Genomic DNA, 11,878 nt, shown 5'->3' on the forward strand with positions numbered 1-11,878 from the left:
ATGACAAAAAAGAAAGAACAAATGACAAAATGACACTCCTTATCTTAGAGTTTTAATAATAATATAGATATCAATATATACCTTAACAACCAAACTCAAAACATAGATACAACGAGCATAAAAAACAAAAACCATACCATAAATAACATTCAAACTTGCACGTAATACAAGTCCAAGGATTAATTGAAGCCAAATGTTAACATTGTTGCATGCACCATACTCGCCACATACCCTGAACCACAACAATTACGTGTTCACACTCAAACATCAAACATCCTCATTTTCATGCAACACTTGTTCAACGTGTCAAACCTTGTTCATTCAAACCTCAACTATAAATACCAACAACATACACACTCACTCTTTCATTCACTACTTAACTAGCCAAGCTAATACACTTCACTCTTTTCACAATGTCTAGAGTATTTCTTCTTCCTCTTGCTCTAACCCTACTCATACTTTCCCCTACTTCCTTGGCTCAATTAGGGTTCCAACTAGGGCAGTCCCCCTTCTTGCCTTCCGGCCAGTCGTCCCCCCAACATGCCCGGTTGCAGCGCGGCCAGCAGGCTCTTAATGATTGCCAAATCAACCAGCTTAGCGCTAATGAGCCATCTATCCGAATCCAAGCCGAGGCCGGTATCACTGAGGTATGGGACCCTAAGGAGCAACAGGAGTTCCAGTGTGCTGGTGTCACCGTGATTCTCCGTGAGATTGAGCCTAAGGGTCTTCTCTTGCCTCATTACACCAATGCACCTTCCATCTCCTACGTTATTCGAGGTACTTGACTTATACGAGTATATAATTTTTACTAATATGTAATTAAAGATATTAATGGTTAAACACGTATTATTCAGGTAGAGGATTATTGGGTGTGAGCGGCCTAGGTTGCGCTGACACCTACGAATCAGGCTTCTCCGAATCTTTCTCGGAGGAGTCTAGGAGGTCCGAACGAGGGTCCGAGGAAATGAGAGACCAACACCAGAAGGTTAGACGATTCCACAAGGGTCACGTCATCGGTCTACCAGCCGGTGTGTCAAAATGGATCTACAACGATGGAGAGGACCGTCTCACCATTGTCACATTGTTTGACACTAACAACTTCCAAAACCAGCTCGATGACAATTTGAGGGTGAGTTCCCTTTATAACAAAACTGTACTAGAATAACAATATGATTTTTAATTTTTTACTCCAATCTTTTCACAATTTTAATTATTTATTAATTTATTTTGATTGCCTAATACAATTACAAATTTCATAAGTTACAAGCAAGCAATTGTACACATACTCCACAATACATTAATATAGGGTCTTTTCAATTGAACAAAAAATATTAATTCCTCTGTTTTAATATGATAGTCTCATATGGAATCAATCACATAAAATAAAATAAGGAGAATATTTGAAATCTAGTATTAAAGTAAAAACAATTCACAAATAGTTTTGCCTTATTTAAGGGCTTGTTTGGCATCATTTTTTATTTTCAGTTTCCTGTTTTTTTGAAAACTAAAAACCAAAAACAGGAAACAAGAAACAAGAAAAAAAGTGTTTTCACTTTTTTGTTGTCAGTTTTCAAAATTATCACGATTTTAATTAGATAAAATAATTTTTGATTCATTACGAGGCATATATCATATACTTTTAAAAAACAAAAAATCAAGCAATGCCAAACGAACCCTAATTTTTTTTTTTTTTTTTGGAAAGCATTAGCCATAATTGCATAAATCAAGGGAGTAATTTCTTTATTTAGAGTCATGTCATTAATTTATAATCAATTAATCTAAGCAATGAAAATTTATTACCTATAAAATAGGAAATAAAAACTAAATTAAAAGTGGAATATATTCAATATGGATAGATGTTTTTAAAACGCCTAAAATAGTATATGAAACTAACAAATTGAAACAGAGGAAGTAAATGAATAAAAAAAATACAGGGCACTCAGTTTTATATAAATTCTTTTAAAATATACGAGAATATTTACATATTTTTTAATCTTACTAATCTAACTAAGCTGCTAGTTGCATGCATGCATGACTATTTACACATTACTAATTATTTGAATGATGAGCAGAGCTTCTTCCTAGCCGGGAACCCACAGGGAAGAGGAGGAGACCAATCAGGACGACACCACGAGTCTCGCCGCCAGCACGAGTCATCCCGCCGTCACACAAGAGGAAGCCAGGAGGAATTTGGCCAGAACATCCTAAGCGGCTTCGACAAACAACTCCTAGCAGATGCCTTCGAAGTAGAAAGCGACACGATCAGCAAGATCCAAGGCGAGAACGACGACAGAGGTGCAATCATCCGTGTCGAAGGCGGTGAGCTCGAGATGTTGATCCCTGAATGGGACCAGGAAGAGCAAAGATCAGAGAGACACCACCGTGGAGGACGACAAAGCGAACGTAGTCGTCCTCACAATGGCATTGAACAAACTCTTTGCAGTGCTAAGCTTAGCGTCAACATCGACAACCCCGAAAGGGCTGACGTGTTTAACCCTCAGGGCGGCCGCTTGACCAACATCAATGGCAACAAATTTCCTATCCTTAACTACCTCCGCCTTAGTGCTGAGAAAGTTAACCTCTACAAGGTACGTAACTAGTTTATGGTCGATCGATACATTATTCTTTGTATCATTTACACCCTCTCACAATTCTCTCGATATCAATATTGTAGACTATATGAAGAGGGGTATGTGAGAAGGTATAATTTCACACCCGGATATAAAATGGAAATTTTATCTATTTTTAACCGAATAATTTTATGGTAGTCATTCTCGAAATGACTACCAATACTAATTATTTATTTGCTGATTTTGATTCAATTTTTAAAGTCAAAATTAATTGCACTACTTTTTTTTTTTTTTTTTTTAACAAGCATCATATATCTAATTTTAAAAATTCATTTATATATTTTAAATAATTCATAAATTAATTGTAAAAATATATAAAAATAAAAAATAAATTTTAAATATAAGAAAAATCTATATGATTTTGATAGGTAATTATATATAGACATATAGTATATGTAATATAATGTGTTACAAAAATTGACCTTTTGTTTCTATAAAGTTTTTAATATTGTACGTGTATGTTACTTTTTTTTTTTTTTTTTTTTTACTTAGGAATTGAATTATAGTTGTTAACTAATGTATGTATGTGTGTATTTTTACCCCTAATGCAGAATTCTATAATGACACCAAACTGGAAGATAAACGCACACAGCATAGTCTACTTCACAAAGGGAAGTGGCCGAGTCCAAATCGCAAACCATGAAGGGGAGCTAGTCTTCGACGACATGGTCCAAGAAGGTCAACTCGTCGTAGTCCCACAGAACTTTGTAGTCCTAAAGAGAGCAGGACGAGACGGACTTGAATGGGTTGCACTCTTGACCAACGACAACGCCATGAGCAGCCCACTAGCAGGCCGAATCTCGGCCATTCGAGGCATGCCCGTCGAGGTTGTTATGAACTCGTACAAATTGTCAAGGGAGGAGGCACAAAGGCTCAAGTATGGAAGGCAGGAACTGAGTGTGTTTAGCCCTTCAAAGAGGTCGTCTGAAAGGAGGGGAGATGAGTATGCCATTGTGTAAGAGTATGAGTGTTTTCTAATGAAGTTTTGGGAGAGAATGAATAAAGTAAAAGTGGTGGAAAAAGCTAGTTAGCTAGTTATAATGGGTTTTGTTTGTTGTATCGAAAGCTTTAGTATGGTTTGGTAGGTGTAAAGTTCTATGATAATAATATGGCCACCTTTACTTTGGCTACACTTATGAATAATGTTGTTTCGAAGCGCGTTTGTAGTTTGCAAGAATCGTACCCACGACCTCACGAATCTCTAATTATTAGCTTAAGAATCTAAGACAACATGTTAATTGCAAAAATAAGTCAATTGTTTAAAGTAAAAGTTTATTGCATACCGCTTAAAGCTATTTCTATCAGTGTAACCAAACTAATAATTAATAAAAAAATAAAAAAAAATTAGTATAAAATGTTCATAATCATACGCCTCTCTATTTTAATTTGCTATAAAATGTTTATTTTGTCCATTTTAAATTAACAGTTACATTTGACTTTTTAATGTCAAATCTTATAAACTTTGACCGTATTCTATAATTAACATATAAGAAAATTATGAACAACAACAAATGTATACTTGGTTTATACTTAATATATATATATATATATATAGGATCGATTTATGAATCTTGTATACAATTATCAATTATTTTGTGATTGAGAGTAATCAACGATGAGAGCGGAGGATAGTGGGCCATGGATTACGGTATTAGCGAATGAGGTGTAAAGGATGTATGTTTTTGGAAAGTGATGATGCTACCTTTTGGTTTATGAAGAAAAGCAGCCAAGCTAAGTAAGTACGGACTATTGTGTAATAGTCTTTGTACAATAGTTGGCATGAAATTTTGCTTGGTTGGCCATTAAAAGTGCTAATTTGACCACGTTTATATGTGGTCAGGGTACAAAAGTATACATATAATGTCTTGCTTTAATGCATATGGCCTGCCCTCAAAATTCGAAGTTATGGCGTGATTTCCAGGTCAGATTTCGACCAACAGAGAAAAGTAGAGACTGTTGCAAATAGCAATCAATATCAAATCAAGATTTTTTAGGGTGACAAAATATATACTTTCTTAAGCAAAAAACCAGTTTAACAAAAGTTTTTCCCTTGCAATAGACATATGCTTATTAAGAGTCCACTACAACTTTTAATCTTTTATTGTCCAGGAGAAAAAAGAACTATGTATACTACTACTAATAACGTGCGAGGGATAGATAAATCCCCACTAGTACGTTACCACGATAATTTAACAAATGCAAAAACTTGTAACTAAAAATGAGGAAGTATTATTATGGATCTTTCACCAACAACCATAATTTGAAGCACTACATTCAATAAGTTGGTTATGTGACATCAACCTCATCACAAAATAATTAGGACATGTTCACTTTAGCTTAATTTCAGTTCAGTTCAATTTAGTTCGGCTTCAATCAGTTCAGTTCAATTCAACTCCTAATTTCCTTCTCTCATAAAATATTCATTTTAGTTTTATTCAGTTCAGTTCAATTTAGTTCGGCTCTAATCAGTTCAGTTCAGTTCAGCTCCTAACTTCCTTCTCTCATAAAATATTCATTTCATTTCAGTTCAACTTTAATCTATTCAGTTCAGGTCAGCTCAGCTCAGTTCAGTAAATATGAATAGGCCTTTAAGTCAATTGATTGTTTGGTAACACACTATATGGCATATGTACTAAAACCAATTACTTCGTCTTTATATATTTAATTGTGTGTAATCTGCGTAAGTAGCTTGCTATACGTTCATGACCGATTTCAATCCGATCTTCTCCATTTTTTAACTTTGAAATTCAAAGGAAACTTCGACAAATTGATAAAAGAAATCGCTGTTGATGATTGAATAAGAAAAAGTATGAAGAGCTTAAGGGGAAAGTTGTAGTACTGAGGGTCCGGAGTTCCAATATCAAATCAAGTTGGATTGCCGAAAGTGCTGCCTATATTTCCTGGATGTGGGGTGCTTTCGCACATCCGCGCAACTCTTTTCTGTATTTCTCCTTTACAATTTCATAACATTAAAGTGCTTAACAAGTCACAACCCATGATATATATATATATATGCACTAGAATACTTAATTTGAACGGCAAAACTAGAATTGAATTCAGTAATTACAGTGAAAGAAAGTGCTCGTAGTAAAGAATGAGTAAGCTAATGTTTCGGGATAAGTAATATCGTGATACAATATTCTCTACATCAAAAGTTTAAATAAGTGCAAATCATAGAATAAAGATTATTATCTAGGGAATTGAAAATCCCAAATTTGGATGAAAAAGTCTAGTGTATCATGAATGAAGTTCTTAATTATTTATATAAGAATTATGGAATGCCTTCTACAGTGTATGCTAATGCTTGATTTTTAAGGAGCTAAAATCGAAATTATTGTATGGTCTGAATCATTACTTTCACTTTACACAACATTAATTTTATTTCTAAAACAATCAATAACTAACCATGCATGCATCTTATCATGAGTGGACGGAGTAATGGATCGAAAACATGATATATTACACTTCTCTAATTCAAGCAGATTAAATTTATCTACTTTGTAGAATCAACACATACATGACAAATCTTGTAGAATTAGCTATTAAGCATTACTTTTTGTTGATGACGCAAATGTATTTTGAACTCCAACACAATAACACAACCTTATTTGGGAAAAATTATAATCCGATCCTATCCACAATTGAATTACAAACTATGCCAGTCCTAGTCAGCTTTAGCTCATACAACGACAATAACTAACTTATCTATACACTATTGTTGTCAGCTTTCTATGATTATAAGATTTATAACTAACCATAGTATTATCCATCAATTTAACATAACTATACATATTAAAGTGGGATTAATTGCTAATTAAATAAATTGGTTACAATTAAATGTTTCCTTAACTATGAATAAATTCAATCTACTTATTAACCAAACAAAAAAGTATGATTAGTACATTTTTGTACGTAACAATAACATATCATGTCAAGTCAAGTCCCCACCTCACTAACCATGTTTCTAACCCAAAATTAAAAATTCAAAAAGATAACCAAAAAGCAGCCAGCTTACAAAAAACACCTTAAAATTCAAATGCAAAAAATTATTTCATTTTTCAAAGAAAAAAAAAAAGCAAACAGCATCTTGTACCAAATCCCAGCCTAGCAAGTACATAATACACATTTGTAACAACCCAAAACTTAGGCATAAAGCCATCCTCTTAACCATTTAAAACCGACATTTAAAATCATTTACGAATTGAATTACGAAAACAAACTATTATTTGAAAAATTATTCCATTCTTTGTTTCAAAGTTTAACCTATTATTGATGTCTTGCTTCTACCTCCCAAAGAAGCTAAAGCAGCTACCTTCTTCCACAAAGAAGGTTTGGAATTCCTTCACATCCTCTGTCTCCCCTAAACTCCGCAACCTCCGCAGTAGCAGCCTCCCTAAAACCCTCACGAGAACCGCCACTCGTATTTTCAATCTCCATCACAGCAACAAGCGCCGTCGCTCTATTCCAAGGCCGCACTCCTCATCAGCTGGTAGAGCACGTGACTTTTATTACTACAGAGAGTACAACAACTACCAACACCTTCAACCCTACGCTTCAGGGCCTAATAGCCCTGCAACCGTCTATATCGATAGGCTTTTCGGGGAGTCGTCGTCGTCCATGTCTTCATCATCGATGTCGAAACAAGAAGTGATTAAAAATGATGTTACAAGAGAGACAACTATGGATGAAGCATCAGCAAGTGGTGGTAGCACAATACGAGACGACAGCCGGGGTGGTGGCGTTGGTGGTAGTACTAGTGGTGGAAAGAAGAGAAAGAAAGTAAAGAATAATCATACTAATAATAATTGGAAGGAGTATATTTCGTCAATGCCAAATATTAGGGGAGTTGATGAAAGGGCTGAAGAGTTTATATCAAAGTTTCGTCAAGATATGCAAATTCAAAGAGAACAGTCTATTATTGAGTTCCAGGAGATGTTAGCTCGCAGTGCATAATTATTGATGCAATGATATATATACAAGTATGTAATTAAATTAATGTGTGAGTTAATTATTCTTGCTTCATTTTTTTTTTTTTATTATATTAATTTGTTGGTTGAATTATTTTTAAAATGGCCGGGTTTGTGAATGTGTACAGGGAATGAAATTATTTATGGGAATGTTAATTTCAGAATTAGATAATTATTTTTATATATAGCATAAGAGTGTATGAATGAATCTAAGGTTAGTAGTTAAGTTATAGTAGGAGTGTTTGTTTGTTTTATTGAATTTAATTATTTATTAATATCTTTCAAATTTCTCCATGATGAGTCATGACTCATGAATTGTACAATACGAAAATTTTTTACTCGATTTGTATAAGTTTTCTCGGTTCATACGGAGTATCTATAGATTATGGATTTAATTCGTACATGTATCTCTATAATAAAAGTTAATCAAATTTATGAGACCAGTAAGTCAATGATATACAGAAAAGAGGTTAAACAAGAAATCACATGTGTGTTGTTGAGGATTTGAACTTGAGCCTCAAGGTAACACTAAATTGGGCTATATTTAGTTTTCAAAGGATTTGATGTCTAACACATATTATTGACACATGAAAAATGAAACACCTTAATTAGGTTAGATGGAGTATAAATTAAGACTAAATCGATTTGTTTCATTTGTTATTTAAATCGACCTTGTCTAATTTATCTTGTTTAAACTTGAAATTTAAAGAGCTACTTTTCTAAGGAATTGTCTTACTTAATTTGTGTGTGAAATTGTCTGAAAAAGTTTTACCTAACCATAATTTAATTTGTTTGAAATAAGTTAAAATTAGTTGATTCGGAATGACGTGCCTAAGTAAAAATTAGTCAATTAAATTAAAGTTAAGACTTCCTTAGGCCTTGTTTAGTTCACCTTATTTTTACTTGTTTCAGAAAAAATAAATTCAAATCAGATTAAATAAATTCAGATCAGAAAAAATATGTTCAGATCAGAAAAAATAAGTTCATATCAGATCATCGTTTTATGTGCAGTTTTTAATCGCTAAATATCTTTAATTTCGTAATGAAAAAAATTGTGAAAATCACATATTAATAAAATTCACATTATTACGAATCTAACAAACATGCCCTTATAGCCTTTACTATCTATCTATACTATATATTAAAAGGCGTTCATAAAATTGTGTATGTGTCACATGTTTCCTTTCTTACGCCTTTATAGCGCCACATCATCATTCAACAGCCTTTAACATCTTGCCACATCATCATCCAATGACCTTAATTAAAAATGCATACAAAGAGATTTGAACCCCAAACCTCATTGAATGGAAACCAAATGTATTACCATCTTAGCTAGAATTAATTTATGCTTTATTAATCCAAATTTATATATAAATACATACATGTATTAGAATGTAGAATAAAAACCAAAATAAATCCAAAATAAATTATTAATGTCATTGTATTCTAATTTACCCATGTTAAATAAATTAATAAGTCTTTTAAAGTTTCTAATATAAAAATAAAATTATTCAAAGTATCACCTATGGCAAAGTCTGGGTCACACACTAGTTCATCTTTAAAAATTACATTCAATATAAACATTTCAACGCGTTCTATAATAATTAGACCTTGTCAATTTTTTTCATATTAAAGATCATTTTTAAACTATTACGGACTATATATAGTTGAAATATTTTTAATTTTTTCTTTACAAATATATATTTATATATATATATATATATATATATATAGTTGAAATATTGAAGGTATTTACTGTAAACATGAAATCAAATTCAATCTACATTAGTGTCCTTTTTTTTTTTTTTTTTTTTTTTTTTTGAAGAATAACATTATTGACCTTTGTGCCTCTCTTTACATAATACCTTTGTCCTACTTTACTTGCACATTTGCACCACTTGACAAAATAGTTCTCACAACTTTGGTCATATAAAACAAGTAATTTAATTAAGACGGAGGTAGTCATAACATACTTCGTAGAATACTCATGAAATAAATTGTTATCATTTTTTTTTTGAGGGAAAGGTATCACGAGCATTTTATTAAATTAAATCCTATTTCGCTAGAGTGATAATACTCTAAGGGAATGGTCCAGTACAAACAAGTTCATCACAAGATCCGGCATCTCACCTAGCAATGTGATGGGTAACCGTATTATAAGCTCGTCTAATATGAGAAAAAACACAAACATCAAAAAAATCTCTATCATGCCTTAGATCCTCGTACACTAGTGGATTGGGGTAAGACCACTCTTCTTTCCATTAGCACCTTGTATAACGCTAGTAGCATCGCTCTCCACATGGATTATGCTGAAACCAAACCTTCTCGCGAGGAGTAACCCATACCGAGCAGCCAACCCTTCAACTATTACAGGGCTAGTATAGGGGATGCGCTTTGCTTCAACCACCAAGAGCTTCCCTTCCGCGTCTCTCGCTACTGCCCCCAACCCCACTAAACTGCCTGCACACACATAGGCGTCAACATTGATCTTCACCACGCCATTAGCTGGGCAGAACCAAGTAGCAACATTACTAGTTACCGTTGCAAATTCTGCAGCAACAAGGACCACATTTGCCCTCTCATTACTAAAAACCACCTTATTTCTGCAGAATCAAGCTGCCCACATTAAGGCCCCCATCAATATCAGCTCCTTTGCTTTCACTCTGCTTGCTAACCAGCTCCATCTCTCCTTACAAGAGTCAACAGGTGCACCAACTAGTAGATTCACCAAGTTGCTATGTCTCCAAATTTCAGTAGCAACCTCACAATGAAAGAGTGCATGAATTATAGTCTCATTTCCAGCACCACATACCTGGCATGTTTCGTCCTCAGTGACATGTCTGTGCATCAGACGTTCTTTCACGGCCAAGTTACCCTTGCACGCACTCCATATGAAATGCTGCAGCTTTGGGGGAGCTCTTAAGTGCCATATTCCTCTCCACAAGTTGACATTTTCTGCGTCAGTGTCACCCTGCATTAGCCCATCAGTTCATGCAAGCCAGTAGCACGATTTGACAGTAAAGACTCCATCCTTCGTATGAACCCAGAACAGCGAATCCACAGGGCTTCTACTAGACAAAGGGGTGGCAAGAATCGATGCACTAATATCATTAGGGAATATATTATTAATAGTTCCCTATTCCACACCCCACCCCCTTCCACCATCAGCTCACTTACCCTCAACCCCAAATCACTTGTGCTATTTGGAGTAGGATACACAACTTTTCGATCATAAAAAATCCAAGGATCAGTCCAAAGTTTAATGTCATTCCTTGTGCCAACTCTCCAACCAAGACCATCCCGTAGCACTGACTTAGCTCCCCAAATGCTTCTCCATGAGTAGCTTGGATTGTGGCCCATATCTGCTTCATTGACAGTTGACCGTTTATAATATCTCGCCTTCAAAATTTGATGCAAAAGAGTATTAACTCCCTTTAAAAGCCTCCAGGCTTGTTTCGCCAACCATGCTTGATTAAAGCTTCTCAAATCACGAAACCCCAGACCCCCCAACTCTGCCAATGCAACTTCTTAGCATCTTCTCTCGAACCCCACCAGAATCTACAAAGCAGAGTATGGATTTCATCAAGTAATCCATCTGGGATCTTAAAAATGCTCATTATTGTTATTATTATTATTATTATTATTATTATTATTATTATTATTACTACTTTTTTATAAAAAGATTTTTTATTATTTCACAATATTTTGCACACTCTCAATTGCATCATCTTTCATCATATTCCTTTCAAAATTACATACTACCTATAGTAAGGGGCAGGGTGCATGCATTCAATTCACTCGGTTGATTTTCAGTTATCAAAAATTATATGAATCAAAGTGAAACTATGTGAACTTATAAAACCTTATTAAAACTTTGTTTATTGTATTTTGTACTTGTGCAACCTATTAACCCTTGTCATAACTGAATTTATCTTAGGCCCTGTTCACTTCATCTTAAAAAAATAATATTAAGTAAAAATAATTTCAGTTCAACAAAAATAAGTTCAGTTCAGTAAAATTAATTTCAGTTCAGTAAAAATTTTCAGTTCAGTTTAGTAAAATTCAGTCTTTTTAAAGAAGAATTATAATAGAAAATCAGTAAAAATAATTTCAGTTTAGCAAAAATAATCAGTTCAGTAAAAATAATTTCAATTCAGCAAAAATAAGATGAAGTGAACGGGGCTTTATTAGAACGTATGACATCTAAAATAATTGAAAAAAGGTGGACAATACATGTCTTAAATAGGGTTATATTTAGAAATCTTTACAAAGTTTACCTAT

General features: G+C 33.8%; 1 protein-coding gene across 1 annotated transcript; it reads left to right on the forward strand.

The window, feature by feature from the left end:
• The first annotated feature begins 406 nt into the window (after positions 1 to 406).
• On the forward strand, positions 407 to 3,614 carry LOC145564168 (11S globulin seed storage protein 1-like). Its single transcript, XM_081624507.1, has 4 exons — positions 407 to 777; positions 855 to 1,129; positions 2,073 to 2,588; positions 3,182 to 3,614. The coding sequence occupies exons 1-4, from the start codon at positions 414 to 416 to the stop codon at positions 3,587 to 3,589; spliced, it is 1,563 nt and encodes a 520-aa protein (XP_081480633.1). The 5' UTR covers positions 407 to 413; the 3' UTR covers positions 3,590 to 3,614.
• The last annotated feature ends 8,264 nt before the right edge of the window (positions 3,615 to 11,878 follow it).

The sequence above is a fragment of the Chenopodium album genome, chromosome 10 (assembly GCF_948465745.1).
Source record: "Chenopodium album chromosome 10, dcCheAlbu1.1, whole genome shotgun sequence".
NCBI lineage: Eukaryota > Viridiplantae > Streptophyta > Magnoliopsida > Caryophyllales > Amaranthaceae > Chenopodium > Chenopodium album.